We start from the raw sequence: 25129 nt of genomic DNA, 5'->3' as shown, positions 1-25129 counted from the left end.
GCCAGTTGCCATAAAAACAATAATCTCGCCAGCGGATATATGGAAGGAGCAGTGCCCGAGGAGTCTGAGTGAACAGTGTCTTTAATTGAAATCAGCCCTGGTTCCCTCTTTGAGACCTGTGGCTTCAGTCTCCCTAGAAGACCGTGCGCAACATGTCTCCTCAAACATGCAATGATTCACTGGTTACCCGAAACAAAGACACCTCGTGTGCACGAAAATTGCGACAAAGAAAAAAAAATCCTTCATTCTGTCTTGTACCCGCTGCTGTCTTGCTGCAGGCTCTCGAGGAGACGTGCTCGCCAGTGCAGGGAGTAAGCAAGGAGGACAGATTCACAGACGCTCACGAACTGTGGCCTCGTGCCATTTAGAGACATTGGAGCGGAGGCAGCGGTTGCGCTGGTGGTTGGGGCGGTGGGGGACGGGGGGGGGGCATGATCCGAGGAAACTGCAGCATCGTGGAGGTCAAGTCGATGTTCTCTTTGTCAGCGCACGCTTGACAAAATTGAACGGACACCAGCAGGGCCCGAAACAAATCAGAAAAGCGGGGAGGGAAAGTTGCGGTAGAGCCTCGGGGACAAGTTGCGATTCACCTTTGTGTGACGAGGAGACGCACTAAAGAAGGAGAAGAAGAAGAAGGACAAAAAACAACTGCTACGATATCGCAGCATGCGGCGACGCTGGCCCCCCCCACCAGAGACACACAGCGTGGCACCCGCATCCTCTGCACACCCTTTGTTTCCATTACGGCCGCATCCCTCATCTGTCTAATCCCTTTATTCAAATATTATGACGGAGGCCCGGTCCGCTGATCAGTATCATCACAACCCACCGCTACATGGCCACACGGTCACGCTGCCAAGAGCCAACGTAAAGAAAGAGAGAACAGCGGAGAGGAAGCCAAAGAGAGGCATGAGAGCGAAGGAAGGGTTTCAGTGTGGTCTTCAGTGGGTGTGGGCAGAGAAAGACTTGGCTGCCACGCTGGAAAACACCCTCTGCAAAATCATGCACATCGCAACCATTAATTATACACTCCTCCACCTGAATATGGAAATAGATGTATAGTGGAAGTCAGCGGGAGACATATCAGGAAATGATGTGGGCAGCAGAGGTAGGCTGTGGAATTTAAATTCATCAACAGGTGTGTGTGTGTGTGTGTGTGTGTGTGTGTGTGTGTGTGTGTGTGTGTGTGTGTGTGTGTGTTTCAGAGATGCACGGCCAATAGCATGAACATCAAATGAGTTTCCATTTCAAATGCACAGCCGTTGTTCCTGAGGCAACGACACACCAAGAAAAATTAGACCACCGCAACTTATCGGGGGCTTCTCTCCATCAATTCTCCAACACTCAATCTTTGCCAGGTATCAACTCATCACTGCCACCATATGAAGCAAAGAGGAGCAAAGAGTGACAACGTGGAGCCACAGCTGCTGAGGACAGAGTCATCGTCATAGAGTTGAATGTTTAGATCTAGAAATTCTACAAATGTTTCAGTGAAACACCATACTCAGGGGCGGAGCTAAGTGGTGGCCGCGCCGGAGGCATAATTTGGCCTCGCACTTCACAATACAGCATCTCAAGTCATATTAGATTAAGGCCATGTTTGATAAATATAAGCAACTACAGTGATACTTTGATTAATAATAAAAAACAGTCCTGTAAAATGTTCAGGTATTGATTTATTGCCACTGCTACGTGAGTCATGATTTCACCCTGTGGCTCCCCCAAGGAAAGTTTTCTGGCTCCGCCACTGCTCACACTTCCCGCAGGGGCCTATTGATCTTTTTCACACAAATTGATCCCAAACATACAGAAGTCTATTGCTGCCACACCAGGGTTCAGTATCATGTCCATCCATCCATTTTCTATATCCGCTTTTTTCCCGAGTTCAGGGTCACAGGGGTCTGCTGGAGCCTCTCCCAGCTGTCATGGGGCGAAGGCAGGGTGACACCCTGGACAAGTCGCCAGTCCATCGCAGGGCCACATAGAGACAAACAGTCATTCATACTCACATACACAAATTCGGACAATTTAGCGATTCCAATTGATGCATGTTTTTGTAATGTAATGTGATACGCTACTGCACACTACTACAGACACTAATCTGATAGTGAGAGGCTCGATATGAAATAATTACGTGTAAAGTTTCGAATTGTTACTAGATCATTTTCCCGTTGTTTCATGATAACAAATGGAAACGCAATAAATAGGCATAAGCGAGGCACTATGGCTTGTTTACACAATTCAATTAAGCTGTACTTGGTATTGTAGCTTGGTGTGAGACATGGTGAGATACTGAACTTATTGAGCACCGTTGATGACATTGATATAGTATGCGTACTCAGAGGAGGATTTTAAAATGCATCAAACTCATAGAATTCTTGACAGTGGCAAATCCACTTTTAGAGCTATAAGCTCAATGGGGCACTTCCCACTTCAGTTGGAGGGTCTAGCACAATGCCTCTGCTTGGCTCGCAGGTTTAGTTTTGATCACGTGAAAATGACCTAGTCAAAATGGGAAACTTTTAACGTAATTACGTGAGACTGAGCCTTTCACTATCACGAAATAACGTGATTGTGTCACGTAATGAGATGAAAATGATCTTGCAAAAACAATAGAATAGAATATATGTACTTTACAGATTCTAAATTGGGAAACTACACTGTTGCAGCACAAAAAAACAATACAAAAATAAACTACACAATAATTACAAAAAAACTAAACGTCAAAATTATCACATGAACCTTTCACATAATGACGTGATAGTGAGCTTCTTTTTCAGTATGGCAGCAAACTAACAGAGCTTTTATTCGGAGCGTGGTGGTGAGTGAGTCATCACTCGCCGCATATTCTGAAAGTGTGGAGACGCACCTGTCCACGGCTATGGCGGTCATGGAGTAGATGCTGGCGAACACGGACGTGACCGGGAAGAAGTTGTGGAATTTGCAGTACGCCTCGCCAAAGTACCACTCCCCGTGCGCGGCGTACACGAAGTTGATGAGAGTGTTGAACGCGGCCATGGACGCGTCCGAGAACGCCAGGTTGAGCAGGAAGTAGTTGGTCACCGTCCTCATGCGCTTGTGCGCGAGGATGATCCAGATGACGATCAGGTTGCCGAACACGGCCACCGCCAGCACGAGGCTGTAGGCGACCGACCAGAGCGCCACGCGCCACGGCGGCTGCACGAACTGGCTGGTGTAGTTGGCCGTCGCGTTGGAGCCGTTGTAGGAAGGCGCCATCCTCTCCTCCTCGCGCTGAAGCCGAGGCGCGTCCCGGATAGTGATCCGGTGTTCCCGCGGAACGAGTGCGCTCACACGGGACTGTCGTTTGAAAAATTAGACATATTTCCTCCTTGCGAGGCTTCTTTCGTATCCCGGCGTTGGTCACTTGGTTATTTTACGCACAGAGAAATTTCTTTTTTTCCAAAAAAGGAAAAGAAAGAGGAGTTTAAAAAAAAAAAAAAAAACCTTGTCATGCGGTGCCTGTTGAATTTAGTTGTGAGCGCGACGTCTCTCCCCCTCCTCTTCCTCCCCCTCCTCCTCCTCTTCTTTCTCCTCCTACAGCAGCAACAGGCAGGGGCGTCGTGCGCATTCGGTGACGCGCGAATGGCACAAACGCGCCCGAGAGATTGATTGATACTCGTGGCCGCCGTTTAAAACTTCATGAATAACCGATAGGGCAGGCGCTGCAGCCTCCCCTCCTGTCCCTCCCCCTCTACCTCCCCCGCCCCCCTTCTCTCTTCATCCCTCCGTCCCGCCTTTTCTGCAGAGCATCATCAGTCAGCGCACACAGTGTCCCTCGACCTGCTGCATCCTCTTGGATTATCTTGATGTCAATTCGAGAGGGGAAGCAAACAGGATATTGAAACGTTGCCGACTCTGTAGTGTGTGTGTGTGTGTGTGTGTGTGTGTGTGTGTGTGTGTGTGTGTGTACGTGAGCGTGTGTGTAGCTCCGCTATCTCATCAGTAGAGAGCCGAGCCGAGCCGCCCTCCACTTTATCTCAGGGTCTTCACCACTGTCCAAACCTGAATGCATCTTAATGTTGTTTTATTGCGGCTCTAAATCATCCTCGCAGTAACTCTCCCAACCTGGACCGTGCATAGCCGTTCCATTCTGTGCCAAGGCTACGTCGTCTCTCGCCTCCTCTGTCAAGTCAACACCGAAGACCAAGAAGCTGACGGCCCCTCCAGACATCCAGCCGTTCACATCAGATAAACCTCCTTCATCTGCTTCCATGGCCGCCGGTGCCGTTTGCAACCTCTGTACGGGTGCGATTTACATGTCTTCCACGGCTCATCACAACCAATCAATCCACCGGCCGAGCTGCACGAACAACAACGTAGTGCTGCCGGTATTCACTTGTTCAATCACTGGAGGCGTTTTGTTTTTCCATGTCTCATTAACCCGTGAGAGGTGTGTGTCTTTTGGCTAATCAGCGTTCAAAGGCCTGGTGGACGCACTGCAACGTTGGTTTTGATCATCAAAAGGAACTATTTTTGATTGAGAAAAAGTCCGTCCCTGTAGAGTGACTCATTATTCTCCCTAATCAACCCACCATGGTGGTGTCATCAGCAGACCTGATGATGGTGTTTGTGGGGTGAATGGGGGAGCAGTCATGGGTGAAAAGAGAGAAGAGAATGGGGCTGAGGACACACCCCTGAGGTGTCCTAGTGCTCAGTATAAGGGGGCGTTCTCATTGCCTCGCCTCGCCACGGTGCGGTTGTAGAGCGTTCACACTGGCTGCTACACGGTTGTAGGGGGTGCAGTTTTGATACCTCAATCCCCCAGGGTCCAAGCGAGACGAAGCAAGTTTAGTGGTGACGTAGCGACGAGCAGGGCACTGGATTGGCTCAGTGTCCTCGTCGATTTTCCCTGTCGGAGCGGACATCCACGCCAACTCCTTCGACACAGAACTTCCGTGTCGGGTACATTTTACCGTGAATACAAGTAGCTACTGTTGATGGTGTACAAATATATTTATATGTGTATACATTTTTTGAAAACAGCTTTTTCAATACATGTTTATTTTGTCTTTTGGGGAGAGGTAGGCGAACCGGGAATGCCCTCGACGTCGCGAGTGTGTTCAACCATATTCGCGAAAACGACGAGCAGCAAATGGCAAAGCGCTCGGAAAAAAACCGAGTGGCTCCCGCGTGAGGCGCATTAAGTTAGGGAATCCGAGAAGTCTTGAGGCGAGAGGAAATACTGATGCGACGTGGCTCTTCGCCACGAGGAAGCCTCGAACACCGCGGCATTTAACAAAGTCGTCCTTGGCTCGCTAGGGCAGCTATTTCAAAGAAGGAGGCGTGTTTACTGTCTGTTTTTCTGTTTGTTTGTTTTTAAATAAATGCTATTTCCCGTTGTATCCGTCTCGTGTTTACTTTTGGTGAAAATATAAAGGTTGAACTACACCTTTACTCTCCCAGAAAACGAAACCAGAAATTATAAATGTTGCCTGCATAAATGATCAATTGTGACTTCAGTGAGGAAAACTGTTCTTTCTTTAACAGAAAAGCAACCACAGACCGAGCAGCAGGTATGAAAACAACAAGCGCTGTTGTGCGTATCACACAGAAATAATGCCGTCGAAAACATTTTCCTGCTTTACCGCGTCGACTCCGCCCACGGTCTCGTGAACCGGGGGCCAATGAGAACACAATCGAACCGTGGCGAGGCGAGGCGAGGCGACGTGAGGCGAGGCGAGGCTATGAGAACACGCCCTAAGTGCGGAGGAAGTGTTATCTCCCAACCTGACACACTGGGGTCTGTTTCTGAGGAAGTGCAAATACCCATGCGAACAGTCAACTGCCTAAGCCCAGGTTGCTCAGTTTCATGACCAGTTTTTGGGGGATGCCTTGAACGTAGAGGCAAAATCCAACAAATAGCATCTTCACATAAGTGTGGCTCTGGTCCAGGTGAGAGAGGGCTGTGTGGAGCGCCATCATGACAGCATCCTCTGTCGACCTGTCTGTCGGTATGCAAACTGATGTTGGTCCACTGGTACACTTCTGCAAGTCGCTTATGTCTTCACATCTATGTGCTTCAATGCACTGAGATCCTGCCATGCCATTGGCTGACTGGATGTTTGTGTCAACGAGGAGTTAAATAAAGTGGCTGTTGAGTGTAGTGCCAGGTCACCGGTATTGACTCAAGGTTGGAATGTGTAGAAAAGTTGAGTGATACGACATACATACAGACATCATATAGAATCTACTACTTTGACATTTTTGGAAATTCTCTTCTGAACAGGAGAAACAAATCATTCAGGCGACAGTGGAAGCTATATTGCAATTGTATGCACCCCTGATTAAGATCATCAGAAAAAGCAGCAGAGGTAAACTGAGGTAAACACCTGACTAGAGCCTCTGAGCCTCATCACCGCCACTGTGCCTGAGCTCTTCTGACTGAGGTAATTCAGAGGATGCGCCTTTTCTGGTGCAGCTTGATACATCGGGTTTATAATAAGCTCAGACAGAATGCTGCTTTGTACGTAAGTTGATGACTCAAATGTAATTTCCAGGGAAAAGTTTGCCTCAACTTTTAACACTGGGGTCACAGCATCACAAGTGGATTCAGTGCGTTTTTTTTTCTATACAAAGCCTAATTGGGCAAAAAGAAATATAGTCGTCTCTTGGGGAAATACTGTAATGGATGTTTAATGTTAAAAAGATAACACAGACACTAAAACTGTTCCCTTTTTCTTCCTTCCATGTATTCTTAAAACAGGCGTTGAACATTTTGTGGACTTCCACATCTGCAGGATTAACAGCACGGCACAAAAGAATAGCTTCATGTATCATGCAACATGATCTAGAAAACAAGACTCATCAAGACATGTCAGTATAATAGAAAAAAAGAAAGGGGGGTAAAACTTACAGTCATTTGTGACACAGAGAAAAAAATACTGGTTGAAAATGTAGGATGGTGGGGGAAAAACAACTGCTTTGCATGCCCCTCATTTCCCCACCGGTCTTGACCCGTGTGCTGTCCATCTGCCTAATGAGCAGACGTGGTCTCATCGTGGAGGCCGCGTGGCTGTTGTGTGGGCACGGAATGATTGTCAGCACTGCTTGCCATGGATTTCCCGGTTGGTGTTTGTTTCATTTTTTCCTATTCCATTTTGTTTAATAATGTGTTAATAAATGAATTGAAAATAAATATATTGTTCAAGATCAGTAAGAGACTGTAGGGTTTTTACAGGTGGGTTTTTGTGAGTTTCAAGCTATGATTTATTAGTATTTTTCTTAGTATTTTATTGTTATTATTTTTTTAACTGTTCAGTTTCAGCTACAGAGTTTTGTTTTGTTTTTCCACTAAGTAACACATTTGGCTTACCTTGAATTTTTGTGAATCCAAGTGTGCTGAGACATCTTCTCTTTTCAAAACCTCTTAAAGATCTGCAGTTGAAATCATTTGCTAGTTTACTACCAGAGTGGATTGCACTGTAAGGTGGGTTGTGCTCTGAAGGGGCCTAACAACTCAAATGTGGGACTGGAGTACTTTTATTCAAATTACAAAATCATCTTTCCCCACTCAGAGCACAAGAAGAGAGAAGAAAAAACAGCTTCATGGCCGACTCACAATTAAAAGTCCTGTTAAATAGTTGTCAGATACTTTAACACGATAACATTTACAAAATGATTTAAAGTGCAATCTGTTACACGTACAGATTGTGTTGCTAGTGCTTGGTTGTTACAAATCCCAATATCATAACAACCAGTTCTAGTTGTTATGACCATTTTATGACTGAAATTCCTTGTGTGTGTGACAGAGAAACGTACAGATGAATTAATTTGCTTCCATTTCTTGTTGCTTTTTAATTAGTTCAGTCCCTTGCAAGAAAACAAGGCTCTTTCTTCTCTCAACAAAAGAGAATAGAGGGTAATTTCATGTGGCAGCAAGGCAAGAATTTTCATCATCAAGCACTGAAGTGAACTAAAAAACCTTGACAAAAGGAATAATGTAAATTATACTGAAGTCGAACTTCCATGACAAAACAGAGCAAAGAAGACAGGTCAATGAGGGCAAGGTGAAACACATCATGTTAATTACAGGAGGAGGGCGAGAATAACACAAGGAGAGAACAAACTATGAACAGAACAGTAAGGGAAGCCTAATCAAAAGCAACGTCGCTCCTTCCTGGCTCTAGTTTTCTCAGCAGTGCATTGTGTGTTTCATGCATGCTATGCTTCCTGCAGCTTCTTTTGTTAGCGCCTAATGCTGTGCTGACGTAACAGTTTGTTCTATCTTCCGACAGTGTCAGACCTCAGGGCGCAGGTCGGACTTGACCAATTCTTCATCACCCACTTAGTGGCAGTCATCCATTACGAGTTAGATTGGAGCTGTGATATTTACCAGAACCCTCGAGTTAATGCAGCAGTGGGTTGTTGAGGCCGTCAAGCGACTGAATTACCTTTTCACCTTTGTTCTGGTAAACGGACGTAAGCACTTTTACTTGTCAAACCTTTTTGTGTTGCCACGTTTTTCCTGTGTTCTGCCCTGCTGTGCCTTGACCAGAAAAACATCTCTGACATGGCTCAACATGCGCAACAAACTGGACAATAAACAACATACCATTGCCACCCTATCAACCATCAACAGACGTCATTCCTCAAAAACAGCCAGTGGTTTTAACAGTCTGGCAACCATAAAATACTCCCTTTCTAAAGTAGTTTGTATTCATGTTTTGTATTTTCTACAACTAACAACGGCTAAAAAGCCCCAAAGATACTATTTATTCAGGTTTCGGTCTCCAACTTGGCTGTTTCTGACAGCTCGTGCACAAAAAAATCCTTCATGACAAACAAATAAAATGAAACCGGCGTCACAGTGAAGCCACTTGGTCGAAATGAGTTTTGTTTTTGCAACATTCTGCACATTTGGCCGGCCTGTCACTCCCACCTGCTGCGCTTTATTCCGTCTCCACGTGTTCCTCAACCTGCGTGGCTCCTTTAATGTCGTGCCTCGCCGGGCCCATTGATCTGCTCGGATGGCATCAAAGTTGCGCGACTGGCCATAATTCCTCCGCCTCTCAACACCCGGCTGCTGCTCTGTATTCCCTCATTGGCGTGAAGTCTGGCTCACATTCTGACCTGCGGAGTTCAGATCCGGCTCCGAGTAAACAATTCCCCGGGAGGCTGTGGACCGTAAATAAATTGCAGCACTGCGATCAATCGTTATTTTCCCGGCTTTGTTAAGCCAGACCGCAATTTGCATCTGTGCTGCACCAAAGAGAGAGGAGCGGCCGATAGTTTGCTGGGAGTGAGAAACGTTCACATTGTCGCTTTTACGTTGCCTTAATCAGGTTTCAATCACTTAGAATGTGGGGCTTCCTGCATGGGGCGACACCACTCGGGGAGCCTGTCGGCTGTTACTACAAGCTCACAAAAGCAAAAATGTTGTTCAGTTCAGAAAAAAAAATTGCAGTTGTAGAATCCACAGAGCAGCTGTCATTGTTCGCAGTACTTCCTGTTTCTTACTTGAATTGAACGTGTGAATTCTTTGGGGTTGTTGCTTCTGCCAGCAAATTTTCATGCTGAGGACGGAAAAGTCAAAAAAGGTCAATGTCACACTGGACAGAATTGAGTGAGCGAGAGAGAGATACTTATTCTGAATATCATCCCCAGTGTGAGAGACAGCGACACAAGATGTAGCTGCCGCAGGTCACCACTCTGACACTCCTGCGATATTCAATAGCAGCATGATCTCAAGTGTAATATTGCTCAGGGCTGACCGCAGTATTACGGGGTTATCAGTTGTTTATATTGGTCAGACACGCACTGTTTCACATCTGTTGTTGGCACTGAGACAGTCAATGGTCATTTTTCTCCGCTTTGTTTCTTTTCGGAATCTGTGGTAGGAACTCCAGTGAGTCGTGCCGTTGGCTCTGACGGTTCCGCAGTCTCTCTCAATCAAGTCCCCTGTCACTCAGACATTGACATGAAAACCCATCAGCAACTCAAGTCAGCGTCACAAAGTGGATAGTATATAGTAGGTTGACGACATGAGACACCTGACTGGACGACCGTCGGCTCTCGATGACCCTTTAGTGGGATTCGCTGTGGATAAGTGACAAGTCTTTCGGTCACTATACACTTCAGTAGCAGGTGCACTGTGCGATTCTGTCCAATCAAAATGACAATCAACAAAAAGAAGGTGTTTGATTGGGGCTGTTTGAGATGAGTGATGAAAATCTCAGCAGCGACACCTCAACGTCAGTCCAGTACTCCACATTTAACTGGGGATTTTACAAAATCTCAAGACACGTGCCCAAGAGTTTAGCAACATTAAATCTGCATCTGTGTGTCAGATCCATTAAAAGGCATTGCAATGAGAGCCAAAGCCATCTGATGGTGGCTGGCAGAAGACAACACGTGCACGCCGGGACAACACAAACATCAATACAACGCTGGACTGAAGAAGAAAAAGAAAATCACTCTCTGATCGCTGGAGTGAAAACGCTGAGTGGAAGCCGGACTATTTACTCCGAGGCCGAGGAGCTCGATGGAGGAGGCCGACGTGATTATGGCTGCGGTGCAGGATGATGAAAGTGACGCCCACAAATCACAGAAGGAGACGTGCGCACAGAAACGCAGAGGTGGCGGGAAAGAAATGGATGAGACACCTTGAGCTTTGACATCCACGGATATCTGCTTTTCATAGTTCCCTTTCCGTTCCCTTTACAAACAAGCATGTAAAGGGGTTGGAAATCATTCTCTCTCGTCGCTCGAAAAAAAAACCTTCCCAATCGACAGGGTGTTCACACACCGTTTCCAAATCACTACCTGAGCTCTTTAACCCTGCTGAAACAATCAGATAAACCTACAAAACAGCTTCAGCAAGTCAATGCAATGAACCAAGACACTGAGCAACTTTGACCTCCTCACATAGCCCGCAGCAAGAAAAGAGTCCATCTTATATTTATTTTTTTTATTATTGTGTGTCGTATTGCATTATTGAGCAGATTTGCTTCCTCACCATATGTTCCCAGTGGGAAAGAGCCCACACACAGGGAGGTAAAGCTGGAGGTGTTTATCCTTGAATCCAGGGGCGGATCTAGGATTCTTGGAGATCCGGGGCTTAGCCCTGAGGGTGCAGATGTCAGTTCGTCGGGGGGAGGAGAGGGTGATCGCCGATCATCTGCACGGGCAGGCGGGCAGCCGACACCCAATGCGTGGCGCACAAAGACAAAAAATATATGCATCTTCCCTTTACCCGTGCGGCCGGGTCTTTTTCCCAGAATTGTTCTCTTTTCTCACCACCTGCCCCAGGAAGAATAAAATCTCTCCCGGGAAACCGCATTTGATTTCCGTCTGTGGTCTAGGCTGCTTTCCTGCGCATGCTGCCACCAGAGGCCGTGCTAGGGTCTCTTGGGGCTCCAAGCAAGAAGTGACCTTGGGGCCCCACCTTACCAGTGCACGCTGAAAAAAATAGATTTTTACACAACCAAACGCACAATTTCCGGGAAATTTGAGATAAATTTCTCAAATGGGACTGTGGGACCCCACAGTCCCAAAAAACACGCATATGAGGTCAATTGAACACTCTAAATTGTCCATAGGTGTGCATGTGAGTGTGAATGGTTGTTTGTCTGTATGTGGCCCTGCAATGAACTGGCGATTTGTCCGGGGTGTCACCCTGCCTTCGCCCTAAGACAGCCGGCCCTTGGCTGCCACTCTGGTGAATTCCAGTACTGCACATTATACTCAGACCAGCTCAGAAGCGAGATCCGGGGCTCTTGAGAAAGCATCCGGGGCTTGAGCCCAAGTAGCCACCCCCTAGATCCGCCACTGCTTGAATCCCTGCCTTAACAAATCTTTTTTTGTTGAGCTGCCCTGATCTGTTTTTCGACCTCAAAAACCTTAGTGTGAAAATCAATTTTACAATTCTTTACCTCGGATCGGGACCACTGACACACGGCCGCCCTTTGAGAGAACAGACCTGTCCCTCTCCTTCTCTTTCTTTCTCACCAACTTCCACGGTGGCTGTCGCTTCTGCCATCATGAACATGTGACCACCAAAGAGTAAAGAAGTGTTGATAGTTGCGTGTGAAGTGTTTTTGTAAGAGACTGCTGAGCAGGAAACCAAGGGTAGCGACCCATGAAAATGAAAATATCCTTTGGCCATTAAATTCATTGGTCCTTCCGTTCTATCGTCACTTTATCTTAACATTTCTTACCCTGTGCTTTGAACAGGTTGCGCCTTTCTGATGCAACTATATAGAATTACACATTTTGTTTTGGCACTAGCCGTTAAAGGCAAAGTAATTTGGCAATTGATTAAAATTCAATGATTAAAATCAAGTTCTTGAAATAAAGAGAAGCCATCCACTCGAGGACCAAACGTGTTATTCTCAGCAATCGCCGCCAGATGATGTGGTAACCAGTGGTACGGTCGCGAGACTAGACACATCATACAGTTTGACGAGTGATCGCCACATGAGAACAATGTATATTTTTCAGCGCCTTACTCACCCACGTACGTTGTGGCTCCAGTTAATGAGCGGCTACGGATTCAGTGTTGTGCTCCCTTTGCGCAGCGAGAGCTTTGATTGTCATTAGGCAATTAATTCTGTTTTTGCTTGACTTGAAATGTCATTTCTTCACGTCTCCATGGAGCTTCCGCAAGGGATACGCAGCATATCTTTAGGCTCCACCATTAGCTGCGCTGGCCTTGGCCTCTTTTATCCGCCGACCGTGTTCACAGCAAATCGGCTGTTTGCTCTGTTTGCTTCAGAATGGAACCCCAGATGTTTTATTAACTACCGACAAATATGAATATTTTTCAGCCATTTGTACGACAGACATTCTACACAGTACTTTTTAGTCCTTTGAGAATTATGTGAACATGTTGAACTTTTTTTTTAACAGGGTTGTTGACTATGATTGGTAACCTTCACAGTAAAGGATTTTCAGCTTGCTCCTGCTGCTGTGACACTCACATCGAGAGATTTATTAGCTATCCACTAACCTGACATCTACAATTTTAATAACTATTTCTTGTTTTTCTGACAATAAAACACCACAATGCAAGAAATATAAGACTCTCATTTAGAGCATTCCTAGACCGGTTCTTTTCTGCTCCCCTTCCAAAATGCTTCCCCCTTAAAAATGAACCTTATGGATGCATGTTTGTTTTTTTTATTTGCTGCATGCCTGCTACTGTGGGTCACTTTCAAACACAGGATTAGCCTTGAATGACGTTGGATCAGGTGAAGGAGCAGGTGGCAGCTTTTATCAACGGAGCCCAATAAAATGGAAGTTTGGATTAAAGCAGTCATCAACTGGTTACTAGTGCTGCTTCCTACAGGCCAAGAGGAGACCAGTTTCTTCATACTCTGGAAGTTGAACGGTGATAGAAAAGACACTCAGGGAGACGATATGAGATGATTATATGAGGAACATTCACAAAAAACGGTTTGATGGGTTTATTTCACAAATCCACACTGGAAAGACTGAATTTGTAGACCTTCAAATATTGGAAAGTCTTAGTTTTACCACTTTCATGGAGAGTTGGACTTTTTTAACTGCCAGTCAGGCATGTCGAGAAGAGGTCAAGGTTTTTAATTGGTAATGGTAATTTCATTACAATTTCATTTAAATTATTTTTACAAAGCTCACTCAGCCAGAACTAAAGCAAAAGCTTTTTTCAGTGGCACTCTGTTCTACCTAAAAAACGAAAATGGCATCAGCAGAACCAGGAGGTCAAGTTTTTTGAACTTGACCTCCTCTTGCTCCCGCTTTCAGTGAAAAAGGCACTGGTTGGTGACTGAAAACTCAGACCAAGTGAAAAGTCTGTCAATAGAAATTTGTCAGGACAGATCGGCAAAAGGTCGCCAAACTTGAAAACTCAGTCATAAAGCTGAATGCAAGGTTTGAGTATTTGTTGTGGTTTATAAAGCTACATAACATGTGAATAATACAAAGATAAAATGTGCTTCTGTCCTTTTTTAAAAGCATCATACACCCAACATAATTTAACAGTGCATAGCATCCTGGCTTGAAGATTTTGGTGAAAGCACCCATACAATCTGTGTGTGTGTGTGTGTGTGTGTGTGTGTGTGTGTGTGTGTGTGTGCGCAGAGGTTAAGCCTTCACTTCATTGAAGTATATGCACACAACACAGTTAGATCCTTAGGTTGCTCACTGTACGCTAAAACTATCACATACACTGCATATATTTGCAATTGGCTACGTTGAACAAACAGCTCTGCTGCTTGGCCACGCACACTCAAATCTTCATAATGCAATCTTAATAATGCAACATAATTTGTGGGGGGTTTTTCCCCAGCGTGACTGTTTGTTCATATTCCATCGGATGCAGGGAAGCCCTCAGGCCTCTGCCAGGGAAATGTCTCCGTCGGGGAAATCAGTCTAATTAAGCGTCAGTTTCCCTGAAATAAATGGCATGCGCCCCATCACTTTTCCACGGCTGGACTGCCAAGACATTTTCATTGGCCTGTTGCTGATTGAGGGAACACCTCAATTAAACTGAACAACAGCTGATATTTACGAGCGCATATTATTACATTTTGATTGCCTCTTTTCTTTTTTGTCGTTGTTCTGCTGTGTTTCGAATTACATCTAGAATTAGTGCAGTGGATGAAACTCTCAGATTACAAATCCACAGATAAAACGTCACATCAGCAGCTTGCACCCTGCAGTTGGCTGGTTGGCAAATACTGTTACTGGTCTCAGGGTATGGTGCATAGTTACATGTGATCAGTTAAATCCGATTAACCTGAGCTGGAATCCAAGGCTCAATAAATTAATAGTTTTAGCTAAAAAAAAAAACAATAGTTTGGACTGTTTGATAATTTAGAAAAGTGTTCAGTTGTGTCGTGGTCTCTGGAGAAGTGAGTATACTCTTTCATGACCTTTTGTTAAATACAACATTGAGAAGTGGGTGTAGCCAATGCTGACTAGAAATGACACGCTCAAGGCTGAAGACTCACACAAAGTCAAAGAAAAGCCCCACAACCTCGACCTTGAGTTGGTTACTTGTGGTTTCTTAGTTTGCCTTTATCAATGACTCGATTATTGCATTAGTGCTTGCGTGTGCGACTGTGTGCTGGTGCCACCTAGTCATTAGTGCCGAGTGTAATGCCAGACATAATCAATTGTCACATGCACGGCTGCTCTCACGCTCTAATTTAGTGTTGCATCCTTTCTTCTGTTTCCCCTCAAGAATGGAGCATAGAGTGGGACAACACGGGACAAGTGTGGCAGCATAAAGTCGCGATGAGGGAGGAAGATTAATGAGCTTTTAAAGTGGAACTGTGTGCGTGATGTCTGTTTGAATCAAAGCCACTCAGCGTCAGAGGGAAACATGCCAGATGGTACTGCACTCGCAGTCAATGAAGGATTTTGGCTTCAGCTTCAGAGACCCCTCGCATTTCGGGATTCAACGTTGGTTTTCTTGCTTTGATGGCTGCTCTTCAAAAACAAAAAAAGAGGATCAAGGGAAATCTACTATTACCATTACAGCAGGAGCTGAATCAAAGCAAACTGGATGTGGAAATACAGTCTCAGTTGAAATAGACCTGTGACTTCATCCCTGCTACAGCTTACAAGAATCATTTTAAATGCTCATTTACTTGTTCCAAAGTGCAGTACAGGTATGGTGTAGAAACTCTGGCTACCACTGGCCACCATTCACCCTGTAGGAAAGCCTTGCAGCTGTTGCAATTAACCCGTGGTTGAACCCGTCATGTTCTATTTCCCATTTCTGCCAGAAAACTTATCTTAGCAAGTCTATATCACTACCATCAAAAAAGGTCATAAGCCACTTCCCACAGCAGTCTAATAGAATTGTATAGTACTGCCTGTAAATACGGGTGTTTGTGTGCTGATTAAAGATATAAAGAAGATGCAAAGGGACCAACATAGTTTCTTTTTAACATTCCTTATTATTTCACACATAACATTTTTGAGGTGCACCAGTAAACTGGATATGCAGCTTACAGCATTATGAAATCTTATTAAGAGTCTGCGGTTGATTTGTCCTTCTGTAGTGGAGTGTTAGTAGTCTGGAGGTTTGACAATTGCACGACGTACTACAGAGCTACTTTGCTTTATGTCATTACCTGTAAATGTTTGCAAGCTTCTTACTATCCTCCTGTGGACATCAGTGCACACTGCAGGGAGTGAAATAATTACCACCAAAGCACGGATGGTGGGGGAAATGTGAATAATGGGAACATCTAAAGCCAGGAGTTTATTCAAATAAGTTGCTTGGCAAGATTTTTAGATGAAGTTTGGTAATACACACAGCACAATAGCAGTTTAAAGATCACACATTCCCTGTGGGTACGTCAGCCAGTTTCTAATTCTTGTTTTTGGCATTTCCAAAGCAATTTGAATCACAATGAGAAGTTAAAAAGAAACATTCATGGATTCCAGGTAGCCACGGGTTTATTTTCTCTCTTCCTCTTTGGTTTCTGGGGCTTTTTCATCCTCCTCAACTTTTACTTCCTCATCTTTTATCTCCTTGATTGTTTCCTCTTCCTTTCTCTCCGCATCATCTTCTGTTGTCTCCTCCTTCTTCTCCCCCTCCGTCCCCACATCCTCCCTTTTCACCTCTTCTTCTTCCTGCCCGTCGTCTCCCACCTCCTCCCCTGTGAGGATCTCCAGGTCGGCTAAGCGGTGTCTGAGGGCCTTGTCCGCGCTCAGGTGCTTCCCCAGAATCTTCTTCAGCTTGACCTGCATCAGGTCCATCGTGCTGTACAGCTTGTTGACCTTTACCTCCAGCTCTTTGGTCTCGGGCATGATGTTCGCCGGGTCCAAATCTATCAGACCGTCTTTCATCAGGATCTGCCGGCCTTTGTCCTCCAGCATGCCCTTGGCATCCGGATACTCTATCAGTGACTCCATCAGGTCGTCCTTGGACAGGCAGAAAAGGTCTGAGTATCCGATGCTGCGAATGTTGGCCGTACGCCGGTTCCCTGCTTTGCTGCCCTTGATGTTAAGGATGCTAATCTCGCCGAAATAGCTACCGCTTCCGAGCACAACAAACTGTGTCACGCCGTCATCTGCAACGACCGCAAGTTTCCCGTCTTTGATGATGTACATCTCTCGGCCAATGTCGCCTTTTTTGCAGATGTAGTCCCCAGGGCTGAACACCTGCGGCCGCAGCTTGAGCACCAACTCGATCAACAGGCCGGCCTCACAGTCTGCAAAGATTCGGACCTTCTTCAGAGTCTCCATGTGGACTTGGATGGCGATCTCAGCCTTCAGCTTGTCAGGAAGATACCTCAGCACCTCTCGTTCGTCCTGTGCCTTCCCGTTGTTCCACAGATAATCAAACCACTTGATGACCCGCAACTCAAGCTCCTTGCTGACCTTCCGGGCCTGTGAACCAAAGAAAAACCTTTAAACTCACAGGTTATTATGCTAAATGTTGCATCAAGAGAAAAAAAACTTGAATCTACCCGCATGTAATGCTTGATGTTGTCAATCCGAGCCTGAAACTGAGCTTGGGCGGCGTTCATGTTGGAGATCATAGTGGCGATATTTCCCACGATGGTTGCAAAGATCAAAACCCCAACCAAAAAGTCAATCACGTGAAAGAAAAACTCTGAGTCCAGGGCCGGAGGCGGGGTCTCTCCGATGGTGGTCAGGGTCAGTGTGGACCAGTAGAGGCTGAAGGAATACTTCCTCATTGGCTCTCCAAATGCGGGCTGTTCAGGGTCGTCCAAAGCTGGGTAAACCCATTCGTCAGCACCAAATCCGATAGATTTGGAGAAGGAGAAGTAGAAGCAAGCGTTCCAGTGGATGATAATGAGAATGTACATAATCAGGTTTCCAATGCGGAAGATGTTTGGGTAGTTGGTTTTGGTCTCCGTCCTAGTGAAGAACTCCATCATGCGGCCAATTCTCAGCAGTTTGTTGATTCGGATCTCTGGGTAGTCGAGGCCGAAGTATAAATACAAGATGTCAGTGGGAAGCATGGAGACAACGTCCAGGCGAAACTGGAAGCTGTTGACGTAGCGCTCCCTGAGGAGCTTCTCATCTTTCACCATCAGCCCTTGCTCCAGGTAACCTGCACTCAAAGAAGTGTGAAGTCACTACAAAAAAAAAAGTGCCAGTAGGATGAACAAAAGTTTGAGAGAAATGTAGAATTGGATGAATGTAATCACACTTGGTAACACTCACTGATTAGAAATAAAATTTGTTTAAATTTTAAAGAGTTGCTCATAATTTAGAACAATTTACAAAGATATTGTTCCCACATTGTAATTATTGGTTGTCATTTTTGCTTCAACGGCGCGCCAACAGGATCCAACCAGCACTCTTACCGTAATTGACAGCTGTGAAACAATAGCACATAAACGGCATCTACATTTACCCGGCAAGATGACGCTTGAGGGTTTTATTTTCACTAAAAAAACAAAACCCCACAAGCTGAAATCAGCCTTTTTATCGTAGCTCACATTGAAAGCAGCCGTGTTATCAGCATATGTAGGGAAGATTGTGGGGATTCACAGCTGCCTTGAGTGTGCTTCCTAATTTCTACTGTGAAAGTTTGAAAAATGTGGTATAACATCTGACAAATCAAATTTACATATAATACACACATACAGTATATATTATATAAAAATCTGTTAAGAAGACATGGTCTTCCAACGGTGGAGTGTGTGTTTGCGGACATTTTCAGCCCTAGACCAAAGAGGATCATTGGCAGCTGCTATTAATCATGTGCGAGGGAGTCATTTACCTGTTCTGGTTCTGAAAAACATGTCAGCCACATAAATTAGGTCCGAAGTGTAGTCCAGGATTACCCAGTAGAGGATGAAGTTGTGCTGCAGCTCTTCGAAGCAGGCTCTGTTTACAGAGGAAGATCACCAGCCATTAATAATGCTGAACACCACTCCACCACGGCCCAGTGCGCTAAAGCTGGATTCTGGTTCCGTGGTCTCCATCTGCACACACTACACCCTTTATTATTGCAGCTCACCCAGTTTACATTAAAAGCCTTACAACTGTCTGGGCAAAGCTTGGGACAGCTATAAACTACATGTGAAAATGTAGATGTCAATAAAATTGTGTTGTTCTGCATTGGGAATGACGTCACTGAAAAACATGCACTATTTTATAGTCTGTATGGATCACCTTGCTATGATCGTGGTCCAGTTGTACATGACTGGAAGTGTGATGATAAACAGCCAGTTGTAATACAGATTCCCAGCAGGGTTGATGACAAATATTTCTTTTGGCCTAAAACATAAGAAAGCAACTTGTAAAGTAAAAAGTCAGGCAACTTGAAAATGTGTCCAGAACAAGTTGATCAGAATGATTTACTTTTCTTTTTCTCGTTTTTCCTTTTCTTGTTTTTCCTTCTCTAGTTTTTCCTTTTCTTGTTTTTCCTTTTCCTGCTTTTCCTTTTCTTGTCTCTCCTTCTCGTCTCCACCCTTGTCATCCTCTTTTGCCTCCTTGTCATCCTGAGTCTCCTCCTTTTCTGTTTTTCTGAAATGTGCAAACCAACATTGGAGGTCACTTAAAACTGAAAACCCTCCCAGAGTTTTCATGGAAATTATAAGTACTTACTCTTTTATTTGCTTCTCATCCTTCGTCTCCTTTTTGTCTTCCTTTTCCTCCCTGAAAAATTATGAGTTAACAAATTTGATTATATTTTGCATACAAAATAAGACTGATTAATCCTCTGTTGACAACAACGTTGACCACGTTGAGCCACATACTCACTCTTCATTGTTGTTGCTGTTGTTCTTATTTCGCAGGTGATAAAAGTCTGACTGAGGCACAACTCTGAAAGAAAAACAATGCATTTCATGAAAAGTTCTTTCTGTCATTATTTTCTGATGTCACAGTATCGACTCTTACAGGTCATCCTCGCTGTCGGTGGGAGGCTGTGATGCAGTCATGACAGCAGATCTAAGAAGAAAAGCAAAACAAGAGGAACAAGAGTCCAGAAAGTCTCTGCAAGGGGAAAAGCTTTTTAGTACCAGAGATTCAACGCTCAGTCAACACACGATAAAGTTTCTCCTGCAAAAGGAGAAAATATTTTTACATCATGTGTTTTACATCTACTGCAATAAAAAGGCTTTTATCTGTTTGCATAACACGTCCCTACAGTTCTTACCTTTGAAGCAGCTGCTACTGGAGCCTGAAGTCCATCTTCCCTCAGCCAGTTCTCAGTCTAGTGGCATCAAGGCGACAGGGGACTCACCGATTCATCAGAGTTGGGATGCTGATTACAGTCCCAGTCAAAGTGTAAGACGGACGAGTTGCGCACTGAGTCAAACTTCCTGTGACACGGAGCCTCGGTGACCCTGATGAGGATTTTTGGATTAGAGTTGGATGACAGGAGGAGGCGAGGCTCTCATTAATTCTGCTTGTCCAGCAGGAGAGGAGCGTGAAGTGAAGTGAAGTGAAGTGAAGTGAAGTGTGTGTTGGTGGGATCACAATCACCGGTGTGGGGGGGGGGGGGGGGGGGGGGGTGGAGTACTCCAATGTTGATGTTGTTTTCATCCCAACAAATCTTACTCACCATTTGAAGAGCAGCAGAAAAATTAATCTGCACACACACACACACACACACACACACACACACACTGCTCAGTCAGCACTCTCAGACAGATCCAGAGCTGATCCTATTACACACTGGGGCGGCCAGCTCACACCCGCTGGATCAGCCTCCTTCTACACTCAAAGTGAAATTAATACTGCACTAAATTACACTGAGTGCTGTTTGTGTGCAGCAGCGGCGGCTCCTCCTGCGCTGACTGCTGTGAGATCACTCAGCTCAGTGACTCCCCCTGTTGGCCCCTCTCCATGTTTGTTTGTTCATCAGTTTGTTTTTTGCTGATAAATTGATGGATCTATTCAAATCGCTCATTATTTTCTGGACGTGTTCCTAAAAAGCTTCAGTGTAAAATAAATTAGAAGTCTTAAGAAACAGTCTGGTTTAAACAATGCATTATTTCTGGGGGTTTTCTTATAAAAAAAAAAAAAAAACTTTTCCCTCACATTTGTTCCTTTTTCAACTGTACAGACTTTACAGGTTTAAGTTGGACCTGCACTGGCATCCAAGCAGCTATTTGATCCACAGAATCAATTGAAGTCAAGAAGTGAAGTCTTAATTGTGGATACAAAAAGGCAGCAACTTTTTTTTTTTTTTTTAACTCATGCAGTTAAAAGCATGGATTGTGGAACAAGATGAATAGTGTGTACCTTAATGAGTAAATGGCAATCCTAATAGCAGAAGGTAGGAAAATCAAAGGAAGAACACATGTCTATGGAAAACTTTTCTTTTTATTGTACAATATGAACTGAGAACATAGCATTCTCAGTCTTACAAAGATCATGAATGCCACATGTTCAAAACGTTTTCCCCACCCAATCATTCTTTTATATTGTAATGATACCTTTTTTACCCTTCAGGGTTGCAGCTACAACAGAGTCTACCTCTATTATGCAATAATAACAAAAGAGCACTTAGGCTAAGGATAAGAGTAATAATTACAGGATCACTGGGTCGGCTGCTGCTTCCTTGGCACCAGTTTCTGGAACGAAACCAGCATCTGCCGCGCCAGCATCAACCACAGCAGGAGCATCTGCAGCAACTGGAGCATCTGCTGCCACTGGAGCATCTGCAGCTGCAGGGGCATCTGCTGCCACTGGAGCATCTGCAGCTGCAGGGGCATCTGCTGCCACTGGAGCATCTGCAGCTGCAGGGGCATCTGCTGCCACTGGAGCATCTGCTGCCACCGGATTATCTGCAGCTGCAGGAGCATCTGCAGCAACCGGAGTATCCGCTGCCACCGGATTATCTGCAGCTGCAGGAGCATCTGCAACAACTGGAGCATCCGCAGCAACCGGATTATCTGCAGCTGCAGGAGTGTCTGCAGCAACAGGAGCATCCGCAGCAACCGGATTATCTGCAGCTGCTGGTACGTCTGCAGGCACCTCAGGTGCTGCTGGGTCTGCAGCAGGTCCATCCACAGCAGGAGCACCGGCGTCTGGTTCCACAGCGGCTGCCTCAACGTCATCATCGACTTCCTCATCAGAGTTCACGGGGGCTCCAGCAGCTGCACTTACGGAAGCAGAATTCTGCGCAAAGGGAGCTAAAATTAAAATGGTCGGGATGTCTGTGGGGGATGTGTTTGCCAATCAAGTCGTGAGAGTTAAATTGTATTTGACAAGTTTACTTGGAAGATAAGATGTATCAGGTGTCGCTGTGTTAAGAGAAGAGCTTTGTAAAACAAAGCAGATGTATTTTAGAGTCATAATGCCTCAGACATTTGACCAAATAGCTGTTTGTTGTTTGTTGTTGTGAAGCAGCCTTCTCAGTCACCTCTATCTCCTCCTCTGATTCGTCACCAATAGGAGCTGCAGGCAGGGCATCAGCAGCCTGAGCCGGTGCAGCATCAGCCTGCAAAAGGCAGCATAGGTTTGATGACATTCTCAGATATGCATAGTCACCGTGAACAAATGAATTATTTATGAACAAGTTATGCATAAAAGTAACAGTCCTAAGTCCTTTTGCCAGAGGGCTGAAAGTTTTCAGAGCCGCCTGGGACGAAGGAACTGTAAGAAGATGAGTTTTCAGAAACTCACAGGAGCCCCCGCAGGAAGGAAGGGGTTTGCAACCACACCCTGAAAATGTGGAGATAAAGGTAAGAAGAAGAATTCATGTTTAAATATTGCTGGCTGTGCACTCGCTGGCCTGCTACCTGCTGCTGGTACACTCTGTACAGCTCCATCCACCTCAGGGCTTCGTTAGCATGTGCTGCAACCTGTAGAAGACATACCAGACGTCTCCAGACATGCATCTGCAGAGCTCACTCTTTTCTTGCCTTTGTCAGACTTATAGCATGTAACTCATGCCTGATGGCACCAAAAAGGGCCATCGCAAACATGTGCAAACACTTTACAGTTGAAAATAAAATTAAAATTCTACCTGCTCCTCATTGCTTTCACTTCCAGGTGCCTTCAAGATCAAAGACCCAACATACACATCAACAGACGAGGAGAAAGTGTAGAAAACGGGTGAAGAAACAGAAAGTTAGATTCTACTTATTGAACCAAGTTTGCAAAAGAAACAAATTGAAAGGCTAAATTAGAAAGGAAAACGTACAGGAGCAGACAAAGTTGTCACCAGGAGACACATCAGTGGCACCAAAACCTTCATTGTTCCTGCAGAAAGTTTAAAAAGAACATGCCCTTAGAAAACAAACTAAAAGCATTTAAAGAAGATATTGGAATTTAAATATTTCCTCCAAAAAATCTCACCCTTCATGTTGCACATAGGCGCCAGCAGCGTATTCAACAGGAATGGCAAGTGACCTATCTTGTCTCTGGCACAAACTCCATTTATATAAGGGAACATCTCGTAACAGCCAATCACATGCAGGAAAACATGCAGAGTTATGCGTTTGAAGAAAAATCTCCTTACACTTCAAAACTGAGGGCAGAAATCCAGAGTAAGAGCTCCTCTTATGGTTAATTACATGCTGTGCACACGCACTTTACACACATTACCCTCAAAAGTGGAAAAAAACAAGGCTGCCTGAAGCCTGCTTTAAGATGAAGGGATAAATGCTGAAAAGCTTGACTTTCAATCACATGAAACAAACCCAAGGAACGCTGTGGCTGAAGGCGGCGTGACACTTCGACGGCGTATAGTGCTCTTCTTTAACCTGAAAGTGGAACACTGAAGGACTGCCGCAGGTCATCGTGTGACAACAAAGACGCAGTAATGTGTGGTTTTCAACAGCAATGAAAAGAACCTTCTGGTTTTATATGAATCTACCTGGCTTGCTTTAAATGTTAAGGTGAAAGAGAGATATGACGAATAGACCAAGAGTCACACTGAGGCCTTCGATGACGTCCTACCTAAATTAATGGAACTGTCAATAACATCAATATAATGCCACAGCTCGAGAATTCATAAAAATCACACATCACATCACCTTAATAGAGGCAACAATTTCTGGAGCATTTCGGATCAAGAAGCTCGCATTCACAATTAAGAGTAGGAAAACATAAAAGTAAAAGGCGATTTTAAGAGATTAAAGACAACTGTTTTTGAGACTACGCAACAGCAAAACTATTGTTTTGCCCAGTTGTGTCTGAATGCGCCACATTATTTCCATTTTAAATTGCAGATTATCAGAATTTATAGCTGTTGATGGCTAACGGATTTACGGGTTTAGTTAAGATATTTTTCAGGCTCTCACGAGTGCTTATCCAATCACAGGTCGAGCTCAGCATGAGACCATCTAGCTAGCCTCGGCATTGCAGACTCATGATCTGATTTACTGTCGCGACTGACTGTCTCTTCACTTAGAACGCACAGGAGCCCGCACTGTTGATTCTAAAGCCTTGTTCAGACTGCCAGCAAAAATCAGATTTTTAGCCCATCCAGATTGAAACTGGAGGGCTCTTTTGTAGTCTGAACAGTCACAAATCTGAAACCGGATTTTTGCCAAATGGATTGGAACCACATTCGGAAGGTAGTTTCAAATCGCATTTGGACAGATGCGTCTCAGTCTGAACAGCTCCAAACACTCTGATCGGTTTTGACTGTCAGTGACGTCACTCTTCGCAAAGCAAGACCCAATGCGCCAGACAAGAGAGTGCCATTGGAGGTGCGGAGCTGTAACATAATGGAGCAGACAGAAGAAGTAGAAAACAGCAGTCCCTGGCCAGAGGAGGAAACTCATTGGTTCATCAGTCTGTGGGGAGATAGCACCACGTATCGCAACAAGTCGTGCCGGATGTCGGCTCATCTCTTTGTTGTGTGTGTAGCAGAATATGATGACCGATGAATTTGTTGGCATTTCATTGACTGACTCGACTAATTGGGTGTGCGGACAGGTGACGCGGGAGAGAGAGAGGTCACCCATATCATGAAGAGAAGAGACGGAAGAGCCCAGGCAGCTGTGCCACCAGTTTGAGCGTTTTTACAATAAATGCGTTTTATTGGTTGCATTTGAAGAAGGGGGCGTCCTGATACTGACGGCCTGGTTTTTAAAATCCCCCCGGACGAAAATGTCCAAGACCAAAACAACACTGAGAGCATTTTGTGTTGTTGTCTCCAGGCCAACAACTCTTCTTCTTGTATGCTGCTACCTTCTTCAGCTGAAGTCAGTCAAGGTTATCCTAATGGAAA

General features: G+C 45.0%; 3 protein-coding genes and 1 long non-coding RNA gene across 4 annotated transcripts in view; 1 reads left to right on the top strand and 3 right to left on the bottom strand.

Annotated features, from left to right (window-relative positions):
- Window positions 1-3635, bottom strand: part of tacr3a (tachykinin receptor 3a) — a 27574-nt gene extending 23939 nt beyond the window's left edge. Inside the window, exon 1 of the mRNA XM_076044925.1 lies at window positions 2870-3635. Coding sequence (XP_075901040.1) covers window positions 2870-3237 — 368 coding nt within the window. The 5' untranslated portion in view covers window positions 3238-3635. The remainder of the gene's footprint in view (window positions 1-2869) is intronic.
- LOC142900738 (uncharacterized) overlaps window positions 1-25129 on the top strand; it is a 370388-nt gene that overhangs the window by 285053 nt on the left and 60206 nt on the right. The gene's annotated exons all lie outside the window — the stretch shown is intronic.
- Window positions 16125-19945, bottom strand: cnga1a (cyclic nucleotide gated channel subunit alpha 1a). The gene is made up of 8 exons (XM_076040969.1): window positions 19837-19945; window positions 19699-19761; window positions 19543-19593; window positions 19297-19461; window positions 19108-19212; window positions 18713-18819; window positions 17427-18037; window positions 16125-17346 (listed from the first exon to the last, which is right to left on the bottom strand). Exons 1-8 carry the CDS (start codon window positions 19875-19877, stop codon window positions 16411-16413), a joined length of 2079 nt encoding a protein of 692 aa, XP_075897084.1. The 5' UTR covers window positions 19878-19945; the 3' UTR covers window positions 16125-16410.
- Window positions 21250-23314, bottom strand: enam (enamelin). Its single transcript, XM_076040956.1, has 7 exons — window positions 23248-23314; window positions 23093-23151; window positions 22916-22945; window positions 22689-22751; window positions 22573-22611; window positions 22310-22387; window positions 21250-22065 (listed from the first exon to the last, which is right to left on the bottom strand). Exons 1-7 carry the CDS (start codon window positions 23261-23263, stop codon window positions 21475-21477), a joined length of 876 nt encoding a protein of 291 aa, XP_075897071.1. The 5' UTR covers window positions 23264-23314; the 3' UTR covers window positions 21250-21474.

Source organism: Nelusetta ayraudi, unplaced genomic scaffold, assembly GCF_046127955.1.
Source record: "Nelusetta ayraudi isolate G7.1 ecotype Tasmania unplaced genomic scaffold, CSIRO-AGI_Nayr_v1 ptg000004l, whole genome shotgun sequence".
NCBI lineage: Eukaryota > Metazoa > Chordata > Actinopteri > Tetraodontiformes > Monacanthidae > Nelusetta > Nelusetta ayraudi.
The sequence above is the reverse complement of the archived record's forward strand: the minus strand, read 5'-3'. Positions and strand labels throughout refer to the sequence as shown.

Coding starts and splice junctions, on each gene's coding strand:
- cnga1a (XM_076040969.1), bottom strand. CDS start 19,877: ATGACTGCATCACAGCCTCCCACCGACAGCGAGGATGACCT. Junction 19,213..19,296: donor GAAAAACGAGAAAAAGAAAA/GTAAATCATTCT, acceptor CTTATGTTTTAG/GCCAAAAGAAATATTTGTCA. Junction 18,038..18,712: donor GTTTTTCAGAACCAGAACAG/GTAAATGACTCC, acceptor CTTTGAGTGCAG/GTTACCTGGAGCAAGGGCTG.
- enam (XM_076040956.1), bottom strand. Junction 22,946..23,092: donor TGACAACTTTGTCTGCTCCT/GTACGTTTTCCT, acceptor TTGATCTTGAAG/GCACCTGGAAGTGAAAGCAA. Junction 22,612..22,688: donor ACAGAGTGTACCAGCAGCAG/GTAGCAGGCCAG, acceptor CCACATTTTCAG/GGTGTGGTTGCAAACCCCTT.